Below are 27,084 nucleotides of genomic sequence, written 5' to 3'. Positions count from 1 at the left end.
TTCCCTGCTAGAGCTGCCCAGCCCCCGGGGTGGACCATCCATCCTAGGGATGTGGAGGTTCCTGAGAACTCCCCATCCCGGGTGGACTGCCCATCCTTCGGGCATAGGGGGTCCCCAAGATCTCCCTGTCTCAGGTGAACTGCCCATCCTGCAGGTGTCGGGTGGGGGGGTCCCTGAGATCCCTCTGTCCCAGGTGGACTGTCCATCCTGCACATGTGGGGGTCCTAGAGATCTCCCTGTCCTGGGTAGACTATACATCCTAGGGATGCAGGGGTCCCCAAGATGTCCCTGTCCCAGGGATGGCAACGGTGGCAGGACTGCCTGGCAAGGTTTCTCTTTCTAGTGAGGGGGAATCTGAAAGACAGCTTCTAATCAGGACCCCAGGATTCTCAACTGTTGTATTTTTTTTCTTCCTCCCTTGTTTTTGTTGTTGTTGTTTTCTGGCCATGCCCATGGCAGGTAGAAATTCCCGTGCCAGGGACTGACCCCAAGCTCCACTAGGCCATCAGCGAACCCTGAAATCTAGTTTAAAGGATTCCTGCCATCAGGATTTCAAATTACTGAAACTGTCATAGGAATTTCAAGTTCCAGCAGGAACCGGAATAGGTGAAATTAAGAGGAGTTACAGGAAAAGATTAAGCTCCCTGCCTTTGGAAATTTCCCTGTTTGGAGGGTGAGGGTACGGGAGGGGTGGTGGTGCTGATAAAGAGCTGAATCACCCTTTTACAGAGAAGACAAAGCCTAAGAGTTAAACACAATATGGGCTTTTAACTCCAAACTTGTATTTCAAATGCAAAACAGGAACAGAAAATTCTAAGAGGAAACCAGCCTGAGAGTTTTAGTCACACATATCTCTAAGTACAATCACTGAAAAAGTAAACTGTATCAGCAGGAATGCTCTAATTTGACATTTCTATGTAACTACAATAATCAACTGATATTCAATCAAAGGTGCCCTAAAGCACTGCAAATTCCTGAAATTATTTCTAAAATGAATGGAAGACGAACTTAGTTCAGCTGTTCTACCGGCAATGTATCTGAAGGATTCTAACCCTTTGAAAAATGAATAAACTACACAGGAAGCATCTGATGGCAGGGATGGTGATGAGCTTGCCCTGTATCCTTGATACACACAGCATCACCTATGCCAACGCCAAGCCTGAGAACAGAGCTGTGAGCAGCCATGTGTGGTACACAGACCTGACATGGAGCGGTTCTCTGCCCTCCGCCAAGTCTCCTCATGTGAACAATAGAAAAATCTAATAAATTGGTAATTAATCTATTCTAATTGTTGTGACAATTAAATGACATGGAGCACACAAAGAACTGAGTCAGAAATGAAACAATAAATAAATTAGCAATTTATTTGTTACAAATTTATTAATATTCGCTTATTCTTTTCTATTCAGAGTACCTTCCCGCCCTGATTAATCTAGCACCAATTACGTTAACTGTAATTGCCATTCTATACTCTTCATTGATCTAAAAGTTGCTTCTTTAAGATGGCATAATGTGTATGCATCTTAACCTGATACAGTGGTAATGTGACATCGATTACAATGTAATTGCTGGGAAAATACATGCGGTCAGAAAGAAAGATTGAGAGATCAGAAGCTTATGGGCTCGAAGGAAGGTAACACTGATAAATGACATCTCTGTATAGAATGACCTCTCAGCACCTCACCTCCTTGCAGGCAAAATGACTTGGCAGGGATCAGAGTCCACATGCGTGGCACACCCACCTGTCATTCAACCTGGTCCTGCTGATGGGCAGGCCATTTGGCCAAAACACACAAAAGAACAACTCTCCCAAAGCAACCTCAAGGTAGGGACATCCTTGAGAGTTTGGATCCAATGCCAGCTTTCACAAATAGAGCAAGAAGACAAGCCATCGTCTTGCGAAAGCATCCATCTGGCAACTTTCATTTAATTATCATGGGCGACTGTGTGATCGGGCTAAAAAGTAGGACATAACACAAAAAACAGTGGAACTTTGGGAGAATGCTATTTGCTGAAGACTACAGGCGCCATACGGCAGGTCCCTCTGGACTCAATTCAAGTGTCATCTCCTTTTCCAAGCCACCCTCAACTCTCCAAAGCCAAGTTGGTTGGACTCGCCTCCCTATTCCCGGAGCACTTGAGAGCACCTGGTGTGCTTATACAATATCCCGGCCTGCCTCCTCCATCAGACTGTATGTTCTCAAGGTCAAGGACCACGTCTTACTGAAAGTCCGTTTGGCACCAAGTGCGTCTGACCATCTGACCGATGGCAGACACGCAGGAAGAGCTGTTGGATGATTAAGTCCCCCCAAAGGAAAAGTCCCTTAGACTCCAAAGGAACCGGATTAGAGTCCCAAGAAGGGATCTCAAAGAACAGCCTGATGGTGGCTTTCCTGTGTCAGGGGCATGATTTACACTAGTTTTGCAATGGTGGGTCATGACCTAAGGCATCCACGTGTGTACCTGGCCATGGGAGTTTTTCCCCCATACTGAGATTAATGATGAGGGGGAGGTCTACACATGAGCAGCAAAGATAAGTGGAAAAGACTCAAATGGGAATCGGGTTCCTAAGACATATTTCCTCGTACCCACCTTCCTGTTGTCACACATTCTTCCTAATGCTATGCGATGGACTTTTAGTGGAATTAAGTGTTAGAAGGAAAAAAAAGGCCTGAAAGGATGTCTTACGATGTTCGTGGTGGTTACCTCTGGGGAGTAGGGTTATGGATAGTTTCTATTTCATTCTTTGGATTTATTTTCTAATTGTTCTTTACAATGAATACAGAACGAATTAAAAAAACCGCAATTCCCATCGTGGCTCTGCAGAAATGAATGTGTCTAGTATGCATGAGGACACAGGTTTGATCCCTGGCCTCGCTTGGTGGGTTAAGGATCTGGCACTATGGTGAGCTGTGGTGTAGGGTCACAGATGTGGCTCAGATCTGACATTGCTGTGGCTGTGGTGTAGACCAGTGGCTACAGCTCTGATTCAACCCCTAGCCGGGGAACTTCCATATGCCCCGGGTGCAGCCCTATAAAGACAAAAAAAAAAAACAAAAAAACAAAAAAAACCTATAAGCCATTTTTAATTAAAAAAAAATTTGGAACAGCTGAAAATTACAAAATCCATTACATTCAGCCTTGGTTACCAGTGCTCCTAGATCCAAGCCTTCCAGCGTGACACCTGGTAGCAGTTACACTACAGCCAGGGCTGGCAAGGGTATGGTCCGGCTGGCCTACTTGTTCCCGAGTGCTGATTAATTAGGAAGATTTTTTTTTTTTTGATCTTTTGAGGGCTGCACCCTCGGCATATGGAGGTTCCCATGCTAGGGGTCTAATCAGAGCTGTAGCCACCGGTCTATGCCACAGCAACTTGGGATCTGCTCACGGTGTACGCCTGCGACCTACACCACAGTTCACAGCAACACTGGATCCTTAACCCACTGAGCGAGGCCAGGGATCCAACCTGCAACCTCATGGTTCCTAGTCCAATTTGCTTCTGCTGTGCCACAACGGGAACTCCAATTAGGCAGATTTTTAAGCTACTACCCCAACTGTAACCCGAGGAGAGCAGGGCAGCTTTTGTCCTGTTGGACCTGAGGCTGGCAAAGCAAGCTCAGAGGGCCCCCCAAATGTCAATGTGTATTTGAAGCACCAAGAGAAGAGGTTCAAATGGACATTCCTGGGCCCCAATCCCAGAGATTTAATAGGCTGAGGATCTGACCTAGCAACGGGCATGTTTAGAGCATCTCTAAACATCTGGGGCAAGGAATTGAACAAGGCACTCACCCTCGGGGTCTTGCAAATACAGGTTGGCAGCTCGAGGGAGCCCCTCCTTAAATTCTGTAACTGCTGCATCTCTCTTGCCTCAGCCCAATTCCAGCTCTGTCCCTAACACTGGTGACAAGAGACCTCATTCTGAAAAGGCTATTACACGAGTACGATTGGGGCTGTCCACAGCACGTTGTACTACAAAAATGTTTAATGCATAAAGAATGAGCTAGGTATAATTCTGCCTCTAAAAATGAAAATCTGGGCTCATCTGCATTTTCTAAGTGCCTCAATGCACTGTCTAAGGCATTAAATATACATTTTGCTTTTAAAGACACATAACTCCCTGCAATTCCCCAGGTTAAGTCTGAGCTGTGTTTTCTTACATTTCCCGCAATCAGCAGTATCCCAAATGACACATTCCCTAATTCCTCCCAAGTTGGAGGTTCAGATAAGCCTAAGAGGGGTAGAAGTTATGTATTTCCTGTGGAGATAAAGAAGAGCCTCATCTCCCTTCAAAGCATTGTGGACCTGAGTCATTCTGCTGTCTCCACCAACACTGATCGGCTCGTAGGCAGATTTCACAGTACTTAGAATTCTTCTGCAAATGTATTGCTCATGCAATTAAAAATCCCAACCATTTGCTGATCTATCCCACAGATATGTGATCTTAAAAAAAATATTCCTCTTCACCACTATCAAGTCCATACGGAAGGCGAGAACAAACTGAATTTTAAAGAACACAGCACAGATAGCAGGAGCTGGGGGTGGGGGCAGGAGGAGGTATACAAGTAACTGGTGGGGAGTACAGTACTTTGATGAGCACAGTACTTCGATGAGTATGGTACTGGAGTACTTTGCTCACCCTAACCACCACCACCAACTCCTACCACTGCACATGGGCTCACATGCTATATATAATCAGCAAAGAACACAGACTTAAGTCTCCACGTAACAAAAGACTAAATGAAAAGGAATCCTAAGAATGAATTTGTTTTTACAACTGTAGATCTAGTGACATTTAACAGCAATATAGCAATGCTTAGTAGCCAGTTGTCACTATCCTGATTTCAGTCTGGATCAAATCCACATTCCTGCTCTAATGTCATTATACTAAAGGAATTTAAATCAACTGAAATAAAAGTATTAAAGAAAACTCAGGTGAACTTTTACGTATAAAAAGAATGTCATACTTTATAAAAAAAAAATCTCCAGGAGTTCCCGTTGTGGCGCAGTGGTTAACGAATCCGACTAGGAACCATGAGGTTGCGGGTTCAATCCCTGCCCTTGCTCAGTGGGTTAAAGGATCCGGCGTTGCCCTGAGCTGTGGTGTAGGTTGCAGACGCAGCTCAGATCTCACGTTGCTGTGGCTCTGGTGAAGGCCGGTGGCTACAGCTCCGATTCGACCCCTAGCCTGGGAATCTCCATATGCAGCGGGAGCGGCTCAAGAAAAACACAAAAAGACCTCCCTCCCAAAAAAAAATCTCCAGAGTAGATATTTTGAAAATACATGTTGGTTTTTTGTTCATTTGATACATTCTTTTTTTAAATTCTTTTGGCCACGCCCATACATGCAGAAGTTCTGAGGCCAGGAATCAACCCAAGCCACAGCAGTGACTACACCAGGTTCTTAACCACGAGGCCACCAGGGAACTCCTATATATTCTTAAAGGGAGTCAGAAACTGGTACATGGGCCCTTCAATGGAAACCTGTTCAGCAAATGAAAACAAAACTTCAGCTGCAGTTTCCTGCATCTTAGCAATGGTTAGCAGTGTCTATGATTTCTATTAAATAAAAAAAAATCCGGAGGAGTTCCCGTAGTGGCGCAGTGGTTATCGAATCCGACTAGGAACCATGAGGTTTCGGGTTCGGTCCCTGCCCTTGCTCAGTGGGTTAATGATCCAGTGTTGCCGTGAGCTGTGGTGTAGGTTGCAGACGCGGCTCGGATCCCGCTTTGCTGTGGCTCTGGCGTAGGCCAGTGGCTACAGCTCCGATTAGACCCCTAACCTGGGAACCTCCATATGCCGCGGGAGCAGCCCAAGAAATAGCAAAAAGACAAAAAAAAAAAAAAAATCCTAATGAACTGATGCTCTAAACGAGGGGTTAGCAAACTTTTAATGGAAAGGGTGAGACAGTAAATATTTTAGGTTCTGTGGGCCAGAGTCTCTCTTACGAAATACTTGATTCTGCCACCGTACCAGAAATGTAGTCACAGGCATGCAAGCAAATGTGCACAGCTGTATTCCAATAAAACTTTATGGATACTGAAATTTGACATTTATTTTCACATCTCACAAACCTGATTTTTTTTTTTTTTTTGTAAGAAGGGAGGGAGGGAGGAAGGAAAGAAAGGAAGAAAGAGAGAAAGAAAAGAGAGAAACGAAAAATTCTTAGCTTATAGGCCATTCAAAAACAAGACAGTTGTCAAATCCGGCCAGAGGGCTACAGTCAGTCTGCCAATCCCTACTCTCCCTCTCTCCTTTTATTTACTTATTTATTTTTTTGCTTTTTAGGGATGCACCCACGGCATATGGAGGTTCCCAGGGTAGGGGTCGAATTAGAGCTATAGCTGTTGGCCTACAGCACAGCCACAGCCACGCCAGATCCGAGCTGCATCTGCAACCTACACCACAGCTCACCACAGTGCTAGATCCTTAACCCACTGAGCGAGGCCAGGGATTGAATCCGCAACCTCATGGTTCCTAGTCGGATTTGTTGCCACAACACCACAACGGGAACTCCCAATCCCCATTCTCAATAGCCATCAATGAACAAGAGCTCCCCATCCTGAAAGGTAGTTTTAAAAAAATAACACAGGACTTGGAGAAAGGCTTCCTCAGCCAGAATCCCTGTGCTCAGTGTACAGGAGCCCCATCACCAGGGGACCCACACATGGGAGGGGGGATGCACACACATCACAACACAACCCCACCTGCTACCAAGGAGGGCAGGCATGTGATAAAATGCTGTTTTTCTACTCTCTCGAAGTAGTGACTTCATTTTGCTGCATAATCCAGAAGTGGAGGAGAAGGGTTACTGATACAAGGCCCATGGGAAAATTACGTACCTCTTCTTGGATGAATGTCAATTTCCACTGCATTATAAGTGACCCCGTATACATTTATAAATGAATTTGAAGTAAAAACACATGTGGCTTTCTATGGAAAGGAAATTTCCACAGAGCACAAGTTCCACTACTATGATAGGAACGCCTCATGCTATTTTTAGAAAAGTAGGTCCCAGGTCCAAGGTCAATTCTAGCTGAAGTTTCCAGGGTTCCATACGTACCCCGGTTTTCCTGCTTTTCCACCACAGACATGAAAGAACGGCCGGACCACACCAACAAAAGGCCTAACGATGTCATTGGGTCACCCTGTCCTCGAACTGGCTCCCTGTTTAAATGGATTCCCCAAGGTAGCAACACACCCTGCCAAGCCAACTTTCTTATGAGACATGAAGGGAAAATGATAGCAACACATTTCCTAAATTTTTCCAAAATAGAAGAGAATCAAATTCTACTTTAAAAGTAGGTGGCCACCTGGGAGTTCCTGTCGTGGCTCAGTGATTAATGAGCCTGACTAGTAATCATAAGGATGCGAGTTTGATCCCTGGCCTCGCTCAGTGGGTTAAGGACCCTGCATTGCTATGAGCTGTGGTGTAGGTCACAGACATGGCTTGGATCCCACGTTGCTGTGGCTGTGGCGTAGGCTGGAGCTGTAGCTCCCATTAGACCCCTAGCCTGGGAACCTTCATATGCTGTGGGTGCAGCCCTAAAAAGACCAAAAAAGAAAAAAGTTTAAAAAAGTAGGCTGCCATGCTATCCCTTTTTTTCTTCCAATTTAAATGTCTATAGCACTTCTTACATCCATAGAGATCCTCGTCATAAGAAGGAGATATTAAAGTGTCACATCAAAAACAAGTCTCATATCTCCCAAGCAATTTCAGAACAAAAACTCATTTCAACTTCAGGAAAGGAAAATAAAAACAGACTTCAGATACTGTCAAGGATTTCAAATTACCTATAAAAAAATTAATGGAGAAAGACAAGCAACTATTTTTACATAGATTAGCTATCCATACGAAGAAGATCTGAAAATTATGCCTCAATTTGGAACTGTCCTGTAAGCCAGCACAGTGTATCTCCCATGACAAGTGTTGAAGACACAGGAGCCTGAGAGATACTGCAAATGATAACTTTATCAATTGAGATTAAGCAAGATAATTAAAAACTTTAAATACTCATTTGATGGGTTTCTTAACAACTCAGTCATGTCATCTCAGCATCCCACTTCATATACCACAATGTCTCAGAATGGCATCAGATATGAATTAAAGAAATTATGAAATATCCATGGGATGAGATGTTAAAGTGATACCATGGGAGTTCCTTCGTGGCGCAGTGGGTTAAGTATCTAGCGCTGTCACCGCAGCGGCTCAGGTTGCCGCTGTGGCCTATGTAAATAAACATTAAAAGGTGCAATTCAAACCTGTTTGATTCTTATTTTTGCTTATTTCTATTTTCTAGTTATTCTACCCTTCACTTACCATTTTTATAAGAAAAAATTGTTTTAATCTAAAAACACGGGTATACAAATGTTTGCACAAACCAGCCTACATTCTGGCACTGTGGTGGCCTTACAGCAAACTCTTTCAGAGCAAGTAAACAAATCAGAAAGGAGCTCTATTTAGCACTAGCTTTATTTAATGTTTAGGAATTCCAATAATTTGGAGTTCCCATCGTGGCTCATTGGTGGTGACCCCGACTAGTATCCATGAGGATGTGGGTTCAATCCCTGGCCTTGCTCAGTGGGTTAAAGGATCTGGCATTGCTGTGAACTGTGGTGGGGTCACAGATGAGGCTCAGATTCCACAGGGTTGCTATGGCTGTGGTGTAGGTCGGCATTTGCTCCGGTTTGACCCCTAGCCTGGGAACTTCCATGTGCCATGGGTGTGGCCCTAAAAAGAAAAAACAAAGAAACAAAAAAACAAAAACAAACAAAAAAACACACCAATAATTTAATATAGAAGTAGGTCTAATAGAATCTATCTAACAGGAACAAAGAAAACTACTAAAGAGCAACGCCTCTCAAGCAAAACTTGATAACTGTGTCAGCAGTAAGTCTTAAAATGTACCCTCTAACACAAGTACATGGTTTGGGAGTTCCCTGGTGGCTCAGAGGGTTAAGGATGCAGCATTGTCACTGCTGTGGCTTGAGTTCAATCTCTAGCCCTGGAACTTCTACATCTACTGGTATAGCCAAAAACAAACAAACAAAGTACATGGTTTGGACACCCCAGTGTTTGGAAGGTACTATCATCTTTAAAAATGGAAATAGAAAAGCTAAAAGGATAAGAGGTGGGAAAACATTTCCACATTCCAAAGAGCCAAAGTCCCAGTGACTTTGCTTTCTCTACACATGACAATCTCGAAAGGCACCCCGAACCCCAAACTGAATAGTCCTTGAAGCTAAATCCACCGTGGGTATGGGTATATTATTTTCTCCTGGATAAAGTCCATGAGGCTTCCAGCCAGGTGGGGGGCCAGATGCATGGTTAGCAAGCCGTCCAAAGCCATCTCTCTCTCTCTGTGTCCTTGTCCAGATAAGTCCACTCTCACTTGCGGCAAATAGTGGGCAGCCCATGTGCTTTATTTGCCGAGTGCTACACTTAGCGTAGCTTCTTCGTGGAAGAAGGTTAGGTTAGCCATCCATAACTGGATTTAACTATGACCCAATATACATCAAAGGCAGCCCAGATTTTGCAAGCGTGGTCAAAGGGAAACATCCCCATCAAAAGGCCTCCGCTGATGGGTGATTTATTACTTTGATTTGAATAGACCGTAGGATCTATAAATAATCGCTTATACATGGACAGGATGTTAATTATATGATGCAGTGGTTTAGAAATAATACATTATTTAGCATTTCCTTAAATTGTTTCAACCCTCTGTTAACACTCTGCCATAAATGAGGGGAAATTGGTGATTCTGAGAGTTAATTTAGTGCAGAGTGCAGCGGTCACTTGGACATCAATCAAGATTTAACATTACCTATGTTCCACAGAAGCCCAAAGATGAAAGGTGAGCCCTTTTCTCTAGACCTTACTTTTCCTGCCTTCCTTCCTGTACCACCACCTAACTACCATCATACTCTCAACTCAACTAGGGGGTCTTATTAAAGGACAGACCTTGCAGATTGGAGGGGGATCTATTTACCCCAAGATATCATTGGCCACAAATTTTAAATTTGTAATACTGATCTGGAAATGCTACCAGATAACTTTTTTTTTTTTTTTTAATCTTTTTAGGGAAGTTCCCAGGCTAGGGGTCACATCAGAGATGCAGCTGCCGGCTGATGCCACAGCCACAGCAACTCAGAATCCAAGCCATGTCTGCAACCTATACCACAGCTCACAGCAACGCCAGATCCTTAACCCATTGAGCGAGGCCAGGGATCAAACCTGCGTCCTCATGGATACTAGTTGGGTTTGATACCACTGAGCCATGATGGGAACTCCCAGGTAACATTGTGAAATGTCATTTTAGGTTACTAGGAAATTAAAATCACAGTGAAGTATCACCTTGCACCAGTCAACATGGCTATTATCCAAAAGACAAGAGAAAACAAGGGTTGGTGAGGATGTATATGAAAAACGGAGAACTCTTCTTTTTTTTTTTTTCCTTTTTATGGATGCACCTGTGGCATATGGCAGTTCCTGGGCTGAGAGATTGAATCTGAGCCGCAGCTGTGACCTATGCTGCAGCCATGGCAACAATGGATCCTTAATTTAAGGCGCAGGGTGGGGGATGGAACCCATGCCTCCAGAGACCTGAGCTGCTGCCTTCAGGTTCTTAACTCACTGTGCCACAGCGGGAACTCCCAAAAAAAGGCGTTCTCGTACCTTGCACTCTTGCACTGTGTTGATGGGAATGTAAATTGGGATAAGTATTACAAAAACGGTAGAGAGGTTCCTTCGGAAATTAAAAATAGAACCACCACGTGCTCCAGCAATCCTACTTCTGGGTATAAATTCAAAGAAATCGAAACTGTTATCTCGAAGGGCTATCTGTACTCCCATGTTCACTGCAGTAATATTCACAACAGCCAAGGTATGGAAACGACCTAAATGTCCTTCAATAGATGAATAAATAAAGAATATGTGGTCTGTGTGTGTGTGTGATGGAGAGAGAGAGAGAGAAGAGCCAAGCGGATGATCAGGGTTAAAATACATGTTTTCCTTTTATTTCTCCTGGATCTGATTTAAAAAAAAAAAAATCCTTACTGTATGACATTTATTATAACCAAAGAGACCATGAGTTTCAAATCAAGAATCACAGGCTACCTACAGAATCTGAGTGATGTCACTTTTTCTAACATCTGCAGGAATTTTGGAAAGAGTAGTCCTTATTAAGAAAGCACTTGGAGTTCCTGTCATGGCTCAGTGGTTAACGAACCCAACTGGCATCCGTGAGGACACGGGTTCGATCCCTGGCCTCGCTCGGTGGGTTAAGGATCTGGCATTGCTGTGAGCTGTGGTGTAGGTGTCAGACACAGCTTGGATCCTGCGTTGCTATGGCTGTGGTGTAGGCTGGCAGACGTAGCTCTGATTCAACCCCTAGCCTGGGAACCTCCAATATGCTGTGGGTGTGGCCCTAAAAAGAAAAAAAAAAGAAAAAAGAAAAAAAGAAATAAAGCACTTTTGGGTAGTTACACACTTCTTAAAACTATATTTTCCTCCCAAGTTTGACCTGAAAGGGTAACAAATAGCCATTTTCATCAAAGATATCAAAATTCCTTTTAGAATGAAGAATCTGATTTCTGTATACATCTTCAAAAAGCAATTCAAGAGTAATTATAGTAATGTAAGTTCAATACAAAGAATCACTGATTTGAGGGTTTCATTTTTTAATAAAAACTTCTATCAGTTTCCACCAGAAGTTCTGCTCAAACATGGTACCATGTTACAGCTCTTGGCCATCATAAACTACTTTAAATGTCATTGAGTCAACCTACCAGACCCATTTAACTCCTGACTTGTTACATAAGTTAAAGTCAGTATTAAAACATTTTCAAACTTAACATGTACATATTTTTCTCTTAAAGCCTCCCACACAAGTGACTAAAACACAAACACACACAGATGCACAATATACTCAAAGCTACATGTGGGATTTTCCAAACAAATGGATTCTTCAACCACCAAACATCTAACTATTCAAAATCAAGGATTTTCCTGTGCATTTCTCACAGCCGAATCCATTAAGCAATTATGCATCCCTGTCACTGAGTAAAAGTGCCTGAATTTCTACATTAATAACCTGCATTTATTATTCTGATTTTTATTCAGTGGAGTTTTTGCAGAGCGCAATTCCTTTCATCCTTGGGGCTAAGCTTATTTACAGAAGAAGCCATGCAGCAGATCTACATATATATTTTGCTTAGCTAAAATAATGGTATGTCAAAATGGACACAATGGCTTCAAGTTAAAATTTTAAACTATTGTTAACTTTTGCTTTTAAAGTTTAACATAAAAAAGTCTCGCCCCCATGAAAGCACCAACTAGACTTTTTTTTTTTTTTAATCCAAAGCAATAAAAATCAACAAAGAAATGAACTAACTCTATCTGTGAAGAGCAACTGGGACATACCTCATAAGCAGCAAATTTAAGTTTCACACAAAAACACTACCTCTGTCAAAGCATTTGGAGATCAAGAAATCCAATGTGCTAGGCAAGCATATCAAATGCCTTTAGTCAGCTTAGTGCTTTGCAATAAACTGACTTCACTGAAGAGACCCCCTGAAGAGCTTAAGCTAAGTGGGCAGATAACCACACACCCTCATCTGTGTGCCCACTGCCATGAAGCAGGAGCTCAGTCAATGCTAGGAGGTATTTGAGATCCAGGCCCCCAAATACAGAAAGAAAAGGCCTCCTATGAGAAAGAATCATTTGGAAAGATCATTTCCTATCCAGTTTCAAACAGGCATGAGTTCACCAGCAGAGGTGACTAATACTGATCCTGTAGATGGCAAATTAGGCTGGTAAGTAAAATGGTAGCGATTCTGTCACCCAGAGAAAAAAGTAAGGGTGACTTCAGAGCAGCCTTTCTAAGGTCAATGACTCATGACTGATGAGCAGCAGACCACACGCTGGCAATTGGAAGCAGGAAAAAAAGGGGGAAAGAGACAGATCTTAATGTGCTCTTGGCCTTGAAGCCAGAGAAAAAGAGATGCAAATGACATGATTTTATAAAATTCCCAACTACTAAGCTTCTCAAAGAGAGGCCTGTGCAGCAGGCCATGTCCATTACCAGTAGGTGCTGGTCCACAGGCTAAGTAAACCAAGATTTAGAAGAAATTTCATTTTTTTGGTTGAACCTGTGGCATGCAGAAGGTCCTAGGCCAGGAATAGAACCCTCACCACAACTGTGACCTGAGCCACAGCAGTGACAATGCTGGATCCATAATCTGCTGAGCCAACAGGGAACTCCCTTAACTTAATTTTTATATCTTTTGAATCTCATAATGGGGGGGGACACACACCCATGGCATATGGAAGTTCCCAGGCCAGAGAATGCATCTGAGCCACAGCTGCAGCAACACTGGATGCTTAACCCACTGCATCAGACCAAGGATCTGAGCCACTGCAGTCAGATTCTTAACCCACTGCACCACAGTGGGAACTCCCATAGTAATTTTTTACAAATCCATTCTTGGATTTTATATGTCTTTGTTCTTTTCCATGTCACTTTTCTAGAGATCCGTTCTTATAAAGTTCTGACTTTATAAGAAGTAGTGATCCAGAACAAATCGGAAATTACAGACACAGAAGGTCCTTTACCACAGACAGTTTGAGAAGCACTGCACTAGAACACCTCAAATAAAATTTTGTATGGACAGTACGCATATGATGCTGGTATAGACACTGATTTACCTGCAATCACCTCTTCAATTACTTGAACATTAAGATTTTTCAGCAGCAGGTAATTTTGCCCATGTGTAATACACTAAGCTCCTCTGATTAACATCCGAATCAATCTAGAGATATTTGCATTGCAGGCCGATGAGATAGCATATAATCAAAACTGATCTGAGGAGCTGAGATGTTAATTAGCAAGCTTCCCTTGGAAAAGGAGAGTCCTGTGGTCAGAGGAATTCCGGGTATATGCTCAATCCCATGCCTCCTCCCCGGCAGGCATAATACACATCAGCATAATAAGGACACTGAGAAGGCCCATAGTTACACCGATGTCCTTCTCTTTATCTAAATAAATGGTAAGACTTTGTTTAGGAAATAACGATTTGGAAAATGCTGAAATTGACAACTCCAGATTAGCAATCAGAAGGGCCCCCACCCCGGGAGTGTCGCTTGCTTACTGATTCTCAACTTCCTTTGTAAAGGGATCACGCTCCACCTCCAGCCACCACCACCCCCTCCAGGTGAGCAGTAACATGGGTGAGGTCATGATGGAAAACCACTCCACGGAGGAAATCTTAAGCTCCTCGAGGACAGGGAAGTGGCTCCTATCCTGCAGCCCCACATACATGCAGGGCTCAGCCCTTACTAAAGTGTAAACTCTTCTCCAGGAACTATTCCCAGTTGTGTCTTCCCTCTGCCACCATGATGGCTCATTCCGATGGTCCTTTTGTGGGCCAGTCTCTTGGGAATCCATGTCTTTGGAGCCCTTCCGTCCCTGGTCCCTTGGCGGGTGGTGGGCTGTGGCAGGCACCTGCCGCCCTTCCTGGAAAAGGCAAGTGGGCCCTACACTGGGCAAAAGCCCCAGCTGGTGAGCGCACTCCTGGGCCTCAGCCTCCGTGCAGACACATTGCCCCAAGATGTTGTGGGGTGTGAGCCATGCAGGGCTCAGTATTCGGCTTCCCACATCCAGAGCCAGCCTCTCCCACCCTAAACTACCTGCTCCCTTTTCCCACAATCCCCACACGGTCCCCAGTGGCAGGGACCCACTGAGCTGATCGATGCTGCATTCATCCCAGCAGGAGAACAATCTAAACACAAATAATACCCCAATCCCAAAGAGAAAGCACTTAACAAAGAAACCATGTCAGGGCTTGATAGCATCTCTTTGCCACCCAACACCATAATCCAGCTCCTATTCAACCTCCAGCTCCCCATTTCAACAATCAATAATAATACGTTCTCCCTCAAACTACTATTTTTAACTTCTGTGCCTCCTCTGTTGACTTCAAAGGCAGCCCCCAGCATCTGAGCAGCAGCGGCTGCAAGGTCATGTGGTCGGTGAAATGTAGGGCAAGGAATTGGTTTTCATACACACGCTTCCAACCACCAAACCACAAGGTCTTTGCTAAGGTCAAAATTATCATGAAGCAGTATTGACCCAGTACACAATGAACTCCGTGTGGCAGCAGTTATAAACATGAGCCACAACTTAAAAGAATAAGAAATACAAAGATACAGAGCCCTCCGTTCTACTCACTGTTCACGTAAACATTAAATGTCACAGAAGAATTGACATCAGCATTGGACACGAGAAATGTGTAAGTGCCTCCTTCGGTCCCTTTTAATCTGGTCAAGTGAAGTTCACTTACATATCTGCAAAGAAAGGACAAGCCCATCAGTCACCTATGGGTGGCCTGCATTGGAGTGTGTGTCTGTTGCACAGCTTCTACCAGGAAATACACGCCTGCTTTGGACAAACAGACGCAGCTCATTAATTCAGGATGAAGATCCACATTAAGAAATGCAAATGCACACATACATAGTTCATTTAGGACAAATGCCTGGCGTGAGAATACAGGGTGGGGAAAGGCTTTCTCAGCATAGAGCAACCAACCTCAGGGACACGGCAGCCTCTCTCTCTTCCTGCACTGTCCCCAGGGCCGCATCCTTCTCCACCCTGGTCCTCTCACCAGAGTCCTGAACTCGCCTGCCCTGCTTTGCTGTAATGGCACTTGCCTGGCCAAGCCCCAGACTGGCAGGCATCTCCAAGCAGACACTTCAGGGCCAAGCGGCAAGGTCAATGCCATTGCCCTCACCTTCCTTCTCAGAACACCACCACCACCATCTCCTGGTTTTCCTCCTACCTTCCCTGCTTCTTGGGAGTGACCCCCGGAGCACTGGCTACCAAAGCTGCTGTTTCAGAACAGGGTCCCCATGGATGGCTTTGTAGACTGAGTGCACAGTACAACCAACCCTCGATCCCCACGAACCCCACAACCAACCGGACACATGCAGGAGCTGGTTCAGACTCTCCTCGCACTGCACGCACTGCCTGGGCAATCCAGGCTCCCCTGAAAACTACTTACTGCCTGCTCACAACTTTCAGATCCTGACCTCTCGTCCAGACTTCTCCATCTTGGGCTTGCTTCCTCTACAGACCTATTTTCGAGTCGTCCCCCCCGCCCCGAGTCCGAGTGGCCCCGGGACGGGATAACAGCTCACTCACATCCTTCCTTTCCTCCCTCCCACTCCCCACCCTGCTCCCCCGACTCCCTGCCAGCTCTGTCTCTCTGCATCCAGGGAACCTGACCTTCCATACATCCATCCCACAGTGGACCTCCAGTTCAGCAAACCCCAATCTGAGGTCACCTCCCTCTTGAAAGGCATTGGCTCTTACCATCCACCCTGACTGCTATAACCAGACTCCTGAGAGCACCATCAGCTCCTCTTCCCTCCCTCCCACCCCTTCCATCACTGGTTCCTTAAAAGAGGAAGGCTGGACACCTCCCAATCCATCCTCTTCCTCCCAACCTTAGACCTTCACCCCAGACAGCTTCCTTTCTTACTCACGCTCTTCCAATAGCTAAGAGCTCCGGCCTAGTAAAGTACCAACTCTACGTGGCACCTACCTCTTCCTAGCCATTGGCTTTGGTCAAATGACTCATCTGGGTCTCAGATCCCTCTTCTTAAAAATGAGGGATGTCAAGAATGCTTCCTCAAAGGGCTTGCGGGGGCTCAAATAACTTAACACACATAAGGGTCTTAGAACAGCATAGGGCAAGAAAAAGCACATGCACTATTCTACTACTTATAGTCATCATAAATGTTTTTTGAGGATCAAATGCTGTAAAAGAAACTTGGGTTCACCACCTGGCCCAAAGAGGCTTAATGATTCTTAGTTTCCTTATAGTTTTTTTAAAATGATTAAAGGCACTGACATTCCTCTTTCTCCGAAGAGAATTATTTACTGTGTCTTTAGTATATGCAAGTCGCCACTTTGAACTACCCCGAGAATTCCAGGAGAGAACTATCCTCCAATTTAAAAATGAGAAAACTGAGGACGTTTCTGTGTGCTCTAAATACAGGGCGAAATGAAATGATGAAGATTCAGGAAGCAACCTCAAACTTCTGCACTAGCTGTCCTCACATACGGTGACAGGTCCCAGAAACAGGACCCGGTAAGCCACGAGGAAGTGAGGGGGGTGGGTGTATCGTTCCCAGCACATGCCCCCCCCCTTTATTAGGGCCGCACTTGTGGCGTATGGACGTTCCCAGGCTAGGGGTCCAATTGGAGCTGTAGTTGCTGGCCTACACCACAGCCACAGCAATGCGGGATCCAAGCCACGTCTGTAACCTACACCCCAGCTCATGGCAACACTGGATCCTTAACCCACTGAGTGAGGCCAGGGATTGAACCTGCGTCCTCATGGATATTAGCTGGGTTGGTTTCCGCTGCGCCACAGCAGGAATTCCAAGGCCCTTTTCTTACCTGATGTTACTTTCATTCTCAGACTTGGGATAATCCTCCCACTTATCAGTGGCAGTGCGGTTCATATATATCCACTGTCGGTGTTCAGGTTTGGGGTACGCCTCGTATTCAACAATTAGATCCACATCCTCGCCATCATTTACAAACACAGTGGTATTCATCATAGGGAAGATATTAATGAATCCTTTATCTAATCAGAGCAGAATGAAACAGAAAGAAAGCGTTATCCATACAATCTTGACAAAAGCTTTTATCTTCACTTAAAAAAAAAAAAAAAAAAAAAAACAAGATGTATCACCATCTTATGTCTTCCAGAACTACCAGCCCTGGTGTTCGGTAGGCTAAAAAGTATTTGGACTCCCAGATCCAACATAATTGTATATATTATAAAAAGATATCGAAAATCAAGAAGGGGAAGACAGCACCAATGTTCTATGAAAATATTGAAAGACTGTCATTTAGTATTTGAAGAAAAATTGTCTTATTATATCATATATCACAGATAAACCAAGGACAGCATTTTAACAATGAAACCATATCGTTAACCAAACCACAGGGACTTCTACCAAACTTCTACAGGGCAAAGGAGAGGGGGGCAGTTTTTTAGGCTTTTTAGATGCAACAGAAGAAAAAAAAAATCATAAAAGACAAATCTGATCACAAATATTTTCAAATGTCAGTATGTAGGAAAATGAATGCAATTAGAAAAAAGACATGAAAATACAGAAGGAAAAAATAAACTAGTAATTTACATAAGGCACCCCTTTTCACATATTAAAAACAGTCAAACTTCCACAAAGCTGTTAAAAAATAATGTAGGAGTTCCTGTCATGGCGCAGCGTAAATGAATCCGACTAGAAACCATGAGGTTTCGGGTTGGATCTTGGCCTCACTCAGTGGGTTAAGGATCTGGTGTTGCCATGAGCATAGGTTGCAGACGTGGCTCAGATCTGGCATTGCTGTGGCTGTGGTGTAGGCCACCAGCTACAGCTCTGATTCAACCCCTAGCCTGGGAACCTCCATATGCCACAGATGTGGCCCTAAAAAGCAAAAAAAAAAAAGTATATCCATTCTATGGAAAAATAGCAAAACCAACTTGAAATAAATGCAGTAATTTTCCAAGTGTAGTAAAAGTAGCACATTGTAAATTAGCACAACTTTTTTTAGAAAACAGTTAACAATACAGACTTTTAAAAATTATCTATTTTTTCACTATTACCCCCAAGAACCTCTTCTTGGTGAGGTAGCTAGCTATATGTAAAAAGAAGTGCTATTTGCACTAGTCACAATTTTTAAAATGAGAAAACAGAGAACTAGTTAAGTAAATAAAGCAGTCTTTAGAAATGGTTCCATAATAATAACATAAGAGCTTGAAAAAGACCATTATAAAATCATTACCAATATTATTTTTATAGCCTTTATTTATGGAATGCTTACCATGTGCCAAGAACTGCCCTGAGGACTTTAGCATACATTTTACTTAATAATTATAACAAATATTTAATCTCATTTTTTTTTGGTCTTTTGTCTTTTTAGGGCCGCACCCGCGGCATATGGAGGTTCCCAGGCTAGGGGTCCAATTGGAGCTACAGCTGCCTGCCTATGCCACTGCCACAGCATCGAGGGATCCAAGCTGTGTCTGCGACCTACACCACAGCTCACAACAAGGCCGGATCCTTAACCCACTGAGCGAGGCCAGGGATCCAACCTGCAACCTCATGGTTCCTAGTCAGATTCTTTTCCGCTGCGCCGTGACGGGAACTCCGACAAATATTTAATCTTGTAACAACACTAAACGAGAACACTTGTAACCCCTAATTTATAGATGAAAAAAAAAAAAATCAAGTTCTGGAAAGCCATATAACTGGCTATCCAAAGGCAGAGCCTACATGTGAAGACAGGTCTGTGAGAAGCCAAGGCTGTCCTCTTCTTACTGTAACATACCCTAGAGTCTCCATACACTTGAAGTGAGAAAGAGAGAACATAAAGGAGTACATGTAATTAAAATTCTGTTGCAGAGTTCCCATCGTGGCTCAGCAGGTTAAGAAACTGACTAGCATCCCAAGGGTATGGGTTTCATCCCTGGTCTCGCTCAATGGGTTCAAGGATCCGGCGTTGCTGTGGCTGTGGTGTGGGCCAGCAGCTGTAACTCTGATTTGAGGAACTTCCATATGCTGCAGGTGTGGCCCTAAATAGAAAAAATAAAATTCTGTTGCATAGAAAAATACAAACTGTACACCAAATCCTAAAATGGTTATATCAAGTGAGTAGAATTATGGAAGAGTTTTAATCTTATTCTTCTACTTATTTTTCAAAACTTGAAAATTAATTATAACATTTTAAATGGCCATTCATTATCTTCAGCACTGTTTGGTTAAATAATATTGATATCCCATACGAAGGTGTCATTAGAATATTTACTATCCTTTCGTTTCCTACAGATTCAGAATAAAAAATGGAGTCAACTGTCCTTTGTACCAATGGAAAAACTATTTTTCAGGTGAAAATCAAAAATCATCCAAATGAAATCAGAGATGCAAACCACCACCTAGTTCTAAACCTGAATCATGAATGGTATCCCACCACCATTCCTTAAACTAATTAAAAAAAAATTTTTTTTGTTTTTTTTTTATGGCCATACCCACAGCATGTGGAAGTGCCCAGGCTAGGGGTCGAATCAGCGCTATAGCCAGATTCTTAACCCACTGAGCAAGGCCAGAGATAGAACCCACATCCTTGTGGATACTAGTTGGACTCATTTCTGCTGAGCCAGGACAGGAACTGCCTAAATTTTGAGGACATAAATGTTTTATGTGAATGCTACATGAAATATTTAGGTACTCCAAGCCATACATTCAAAGATACCACACAATGCAAAATATTCAAATACTACAGACAATAGTCTTTGTACTGATTTCTCTCGCAATCACCATCATAAAATACTAAAGTTCCTCCTGAGTTTTCTATAGTCTAGTTTACTCAACATAGCTTTATGTCCTATAGTAGGACAGAATTTCAGATTCATGAAATGTAAGAACGGCTAGAATCCAAGAACTCCACCCGGGTTGTTATAATATAAATGGTGATTTTTTTTCAAGTACATCTGCATGAAGAAATTAGTAATTCACTGGAGTTCCCGTCGTGGCTCAGCAGAACCAAATCCGACGAGGAACCATGAGGTTGCAGGTTTGATCCCTGGCCTTGCTCAGTGGGTTAAAAATACGGCGTTGCTGTGAGCTGTGGTGTAGGTCACAACACGACTCGGATCTAGCGTGGCTGTGGTGTAGGCCGGCAGCTGTAGCTCCAATTCGACCCCTAGCCTGGGAACTTCCATGTGCCATGGGTGTGGCTCTAAAAAGACAAAAGACAAAAAAAAAAAAAAAAAAAGAGAGAGAGAGAAAGAAAATTAGTGATACATTAACCTTGAATGAAGAGCAATCAGTATGCCAGGTACATGTATAAAATCTCTTGCCTTTCTTTCTTCCACAGCCTTGGGAGTTAGAGGCAGTGTTTCTCTGAAGAAAAAACACAGGCAGAGTCCACGTGGGGTGCCCTTGAAAGTTAAGGGGCAGAGTCCCAACTCAAAACCAGGTAGGCGCCACCCTGTGCCGTGACCAAGTCCTACTCTAAGCCCTCAAGACAGTACTTTCCTCCTCGTCTCTTCCTATTCTTGTCTCATCCCAATGAGCTGCCAAAAGAGTACAGAGCCAGATTCAGATTTCAGGGCCCAAAGTCTTTCCAGTTACACAGTTATATTCTTGGAAATTGATGAATGGATTTTCAAAATCAGATTACATACAACGATATGCTCAAAACATCCTTACTAATTGCTTTCTGGAGCTGAAGCTGATCTATCAACATGCTCCCTAATCAACTTAGCAAATTAGCACTTATGGAGTTTAATATTTTAAAAGCAAAGCCTTTTATTCCAATTAATAAATGGTTCACAACCATGTTTGGGGACAGAGTAGTATCATTTCTCTGGGCTGGCTCTGTAATGGTCAGGAAAGTGCCTTTTCCACACTCCATCTGGTGAGATACTGTTTCCGACAACATGAGCAGAACTGCCCAAACCATTGAGATTCTTGAGGGATAAATCACAGGCCTCTAATACTGCCCGATAAATTATTGAAGGAATATGAGGGAAAGGAGAGAAATGAAAACAAATATCACGTCATTTTATTAGTGTTCATGATGAAGAATTTCACCACCCTACAAGTACTTCATCAAAGTCAAGCACTGAGAAAACGGTTGCATTAAAAAAGGCAAGAAAAAAAGATTAGGGGTGGGCGAGGGAAGGCTTGGGAGTTTGGGATTAGCAGATGCAAACTAGTGTATGGGATGGATAAACAAGGTCCTACTGCAGAGAACAGGAACTATATTTAATATCCTGTAACAATAATGGAAAAGAATAGGAAAAAGAATATATACGTGGATAACCGAGTCACTCTGCTGTACAGCAGAAATCACATTATAAATCAACGATACTTGAATGAAACTTCCTTTTTTTTTCCTTTTTAGGGCCACATCTGTGGCATATGGAAGTTCCCGGGCTAGGGGTCGAATTGGAGCTGTGGCTGCCATCCTACACCACAGCCACAGCAATGCAAGATCTGAGCCGTTATCTGTGACCTACACCAGAGCTCACATCAACATCGGATCCTTAACTGAGCAAGGCCAGGGATCGAACCCATGTCCTCATGGATACAAGTCAGGTTCTTAACCTGCCGAGCCATGACGGGAACTCCTAAATTTAAAAAAAAAATAGATGAAATGCAAACAACATGCAAAAGACAAAAAAAAGTGTAAGTTAACTAATTTTAAAATCACTATTATTTTCAGTACATCAAAAACATCTTGGACGTCACACCACACTCCGCTCTCATTAAGTAGATGCTGGGGAAATACTGAGTGAGATTGTTAGGGCAACGAAGACTAAATCAGTTGTGCATAACAGGTGTGATGGGGTGAAGTGCACAGGTTACCAGGTCTCAGATTATGCTCTGTAGAACCACTCACCCATGCCTGGGGAGGCTGCCTTCCCAAAGGTTTATGCTACAGCCTATGTGGTTGGAGAATAGGGTGAGGTCAGGGGCGGACTGAGGAGGAGAAGCTCCATTCAGCCCTTTCTGCTACAAAGCGGCTGCAGTCCATGAACCATAAAATGAAAAACCGAAAGGGTGGGGAGCCTCACTGAAAAAGCATACAAGCTCCTCCATGGAGAAAGGCACCATCCATTGCTAAACTCAAGTCATTTAGCAAGGACTAGAAATTTTGGAAGAGCTCAACTTACATTTTATTTGTGGGGGGGGGGGGTGAACAGAGAAACAAAATGTTCCAGCAGCTTTCCCTCCACTCAATTGGTAGAATGTGTTTTTGTGCTCTAGTTGGAAAAGGTTACAACCTTCATTTTCTTTCATTTCCTTAGGTATTTCATTATCACTGAATGAATGAATGAAGCAATATATTCATTCAGCGATAATCAAATACCTAAGAATCTGTTCAACATTCTATTAACAGAAAAAGGAAACTATCTAGTAATTTTTTCATTGACTACTACCAGTAATTTTATACATTCCCAGAGATATTTACCTACTACTTCTAAGGTGGTTGTGACATTTGCAGATCCAAAAGTATTATTGGCGTAACACATGAACACGCCAGAATCATTAACTCTTGCTGAGCTGATTGTCAGCCTTTCCTGCCGCAGAAAATTGAAGTCACCCTGATGCCAGCTATTCCTCTTCACCTGTGCTTTAGTCTGCTGGTTTCAGGAGAGGAGGGGGGGGAAAAAATCAAAGATTACCATCAAATTTATATTCAGGATCTTTCCTACATAAATTAAAAATAGCAGCAATTAACTCCTCCATATTAGCATTCATTATACACTACTTAAGTAAGAATAATAAAACATCATGACAAGTATGTCATTGGAACATTTCATATTACAGGATTATATTGAAAGACGGTCATTATTAATGACTGGAAAAAATATGAAAATTCATTTCTTAATAACCATAGCATACATAATTCCCAAATCTCTGCAGTGCTAAATTTTTTTAACAGTGCCCAATTTTAACAGTTCCTATATAAGTATTACAAGTCAGCATACTTATACCAATAGTTCCTGATACACACACACATATTTTTTCTATTCTATATCCAAGTGATTGAAAGAAAACTAATAACAATTGTGTTCTGTTATTAACATTTCTATAATTTTTATGAATAAAAACAGACTTATAATGTCTAAGACTAACTTGACACTTCATCCTTTAGTTCTTAGCCAGCAGAATTTTGCCAACTTTTTTTTTTTTTTTTTTTTGTCTTTTGACCTTTTTAGGGCCACACCTGCGGCATATGGAGGTTCCCAGGCTAGGGGTTGGAGCTGTAGCCACCAGCCACCAGCCATCAGCTACCAGCCAGAGCCACAGCCACGCCAGATCTGAGCTGCATCTGCAACCTACATCACAGCTCACAGCAACGCCGGATCCTTAACCCATGGAGTGAGGCCAGGGATTGAACCTACAACCTCATGGTTCCTAGTCGGATTGTTTCCTCTGTGCCACAATGGGAACTCCCTTTTTTTGGGGGGGGGGGTCTAGAAATATGCCAACTATTAAAGGGAGTTCCAAACTCTATAATATATATAAGACGAAACCCCAAATTATTTAAGCATGAGAGAAAAGGTTGTGCATTTACTCCTATGATATCACCACTCCACTGTTAATATGTGTCTGCAGATAAGACATGGAAAGATTTCTTATATGGAAAATGTCATTGGGAAAAAAACATAATATGAACCATAACCATTCTCTGAAATGATCAAAGGGAGCGGCATAGAGCTTTCTGCATTTTCCAAATTTTCTGTAACATGAACACATTCTTATTACAGTGGGGGGGAAGGGGAGAAGCCCCTAGAAAAAGAAAGTCAACAGAAGCTGGTATTGACATGGAATAAGATCAAGGGCGATTCACTAGCCAGGCTGGGGTGAACCTGTTAGCATCAGACCATTCTGACAGTGCTGTAAGTCAGAACAATCCTTCTGGAAAGCAGCTGGGAAGCATGTTTGGACTCCTGATCAACACCAGCAAATCCATTTCAAGGAGACAACTTCGAAGAAAACAAAAGCTCCAAGGTATTCACTTCAGTGAAAACTTGGAGATCACCTGAATGCACACACCAGGTATCAAAATTATGAATACGTGAAAGAAAAATGCTTATTTCATGTCAAGAGTATAAAATGAGTGTCCCTTAACATGGTGACCATGTGATAATACATATGCATGGGGACAGAGAAAAACATGAAAAACAATACAGCATTTATAAGGACTAACCACATGAGACTGCTGAGCACTTAAATGGTGATAGGCCCCAATTGATCTGTATTGTAAATAAAATATGTCCCAGATTTTAAAGACTTAATATGAAAAAGTAGTGTAAAATATCCTATTAATAATATTTATGTTAATTACATGATCAACTATTTTGGATACATTGGGTTAAATAAAATACATTAAAGTCAATTTTTTTTTTTTTTTTTTTTACTGTCAGGTGCCTACTAGAAACATTTTAAATTACCGAGGCGGCTCACATTCTATTTCTATTGCACAGCACTGCAATACAATGATGGAATTACATCTATTCCTCTTTTTTTCTCATGTTATTCTATTTGGGGGGGAAGTTTTCTGACACTAAACTAAGCACACATAAGAGCTGCCCACCAAAGTTGAATGCTTTGAAATAAAAAGAAGAGAAACCTGCTTTGTTAACTGTGAGACCTTGGCCAAGTCCAGAATGCCACTAGTCTCAGCTTTTGTTTCAAAAAAGGAATGAGAGAACGTAGGTCTTTAAAGGGCTTTCCAGTTTGGAGCATTGTGCGGATTTAAAGATACTTCCTTCTAAGAGAGTATTCTAATAAGTGGCAGGAATCTGACATGTCACTGCTTAAGAGCAATTGTTACCAAGAGGCAAAAGGGAGGTGGCATTTTTCTCTGGTCTCTTTCAGCCCTTCATGTCATAGACTTCTACTTCTCCTCGGCAAAGGCAGAGTGACAATGGACAGATCACATACTTTATTCTAGACTGACGGTATCTTCCTTCTAGTTCCTGCAAGATCCCTGGAGTCTCTGTTTAGGGGGCTAAACAGGACAATGAACATATTGGTGCCAGAAAGAATAACTTGCTCATAATTGATGCAACATTGATACCCAAACCCAAAGGCCATAATTTAGGATCCTGTCAAAGATCATAATTAAAAGCGAGAAAAAACATGAGGGTTCAGAGGCCTTAGAAAAACTAACCGAGATTCATTACTGAAAATACTATTTATGTTTTAAGACAAACAAATGTAAAAACTCTACCATAGTCATGTTACTCTAAATTTCATTGTGAGTTAACTTTTTCTAAATGATCCAAATCTGATACTATGGATTTTTTAAATAATTTGATAGTGCTGTTAGCCGTGCTAAGTATTCCAAATTAAGCCAAAGGATCTCAATAAAAGATTCATGGATGAACTCTGGCACACAGCCACGAGCCCCATCTGCAAGTCACACGTTCCATATTGTTTGCACGTGATTTGGTTTGCCTTAACCCTTGGAGGTGCATACTGGGATTTCCCCAAAGGGCTCCCAACACTGAAGGCTTATCTCCCAATGCCAGTGGATTAATTGGGAATGGCATGCAGGGCTCCTGGGAAAATTAGTTCAGAACAAAACTGCCTGGGGCAATTTAATTTCTCGTCTCAAAAAGGCTAATTTTCAAGTTACGCAGAGGCTCAGATACACACACACAGCCTAAATTCTTCTCTCATCTGAAATGAAGGATCACAGAAAGGCAGTTAGTATGGGATTGTGTTCCGTAAGGTTAGTCAAAAATCCATACGCAAGCTATTGTTTTTATTAGGTTATATGATCTGAAAAGTAGAATGTGTTTCTCTGAGCCATCGGTTCCATCCTCCTGGTCAATGGTGGGCTCCACTTAGCAAGGTAGTATCATCACAGGTCGACACAAATACCATCAGAATGCTTTGCATTATGCTAATTACTATGGTTACTTGCTTAGCAAAGGATTCTCTCTCGGAATAGGAATGAAATTGCCAATGTTGCATATAGAGCAGGAACAGGAGGAAGAGGAAATATTTCTTTTTTCCAGTATAATACCCATGTGTGTACTAAAGAAAACTACCGTGATAGCAAATCCACTAGATGGCCAAGATCATTCCAACAAAAATTATGCAAAACTCAGTCAATGGGAACCTTAAAGCAAAGTATGAGAGAAAGTGGACATTTTAAAGACCTTGCTATTAAGGTGAGTATTTAGAGAAGGGGGGGAAACTTCAACTACGACAGGCTAAAATTTATTCAATTTTAAGATATGCCAAACGCAGTATCTGGCATAGAGTCATTCAATATGCATTTGTTCAATGAATGATAACCTAAACAAGACCAAATGTTTCAGATTAAAGATTATCATTTTATTAATAGCAGCTAAAACAAATAGAAAACCATTAGCAACCTGATCTCAGGTAACCAGCCTCAAAGGAGGAAATCAGATCCACACCAAAAGAAATCCATCTCTCAAATGGATAGACTGTTCTGCTGGGGAAGGAAGGGCTTCCTGGTT

General features: G+C 42.6%; 1 protein-coding gene across 28 annotated transcripts in view; it reads right to left on the bottom strand.

Annotated features, from left to right (window-relative positions):
• Nucleotides 1-27,084, bottom strand: part of LOC146400448 (mast/stem cell growth factor receptor Kit-like) — a 91,553-nt gene that overhangs the window by 19,237 nt on the left and 45,232 nt on the right. For 16 of the 28 annotated variants that reach the window (XR_014813745.1, XR_014813744.1, XR_014813747.1 and 13 more), the window contains 3 exons: nucleotides 23,049-23,217; nucleotides 17,457-17,646; nucleotides 15,225-15,340 (listed from right to left, as the gene is read on the bottom strand). Coding sequence is in view for 13 of the 28 variants with exons in the window: in XM_084973868.1 (XP_084829994.1) it covers nucleotides 15,225-15,340; nucleotides 17,457-17,646; nucleotides 23,049-23,217 (475 nt within the window). In the remaining 15 variants the exon portion in view is untranslated. Of the gene's footprint in view, nucleotides 1-15,224; nucleotides 15,341-17,456; nucleotides 17,647-23,048; nucleotides 23,221-27,084 lie in introns of all 28 variants that reach the window. The other 12 variants (XR_014813742.1, XR_014813743.1, XR_014813746.1 and 9 more) reach the window with 1 other exon arrangement.

This window comes from Sus scrofa, chromosome 8 (genome assembly GCF_054392235.1).
Source record: "Sus scrofa isolate SSC_HxYL_T2T_F1_AM1 chromosome 8, Sscrofa_HxYL_maternal_Yorkshire_Landrace_v2.0, whole genome shotgun sequence".
In the NCBI taxonomy this organism is placed as follows: Eukaryota; Metazoa; Chordata; class Mammalia; order Artiodactyla; family Suidae; genus Sus; species Sus scrofa.
The sequence above is the reverse complement of the archived record's forward strand: the minus strand, read 5'-3'. Positions and strand labels throughout refer to the sequence as shown.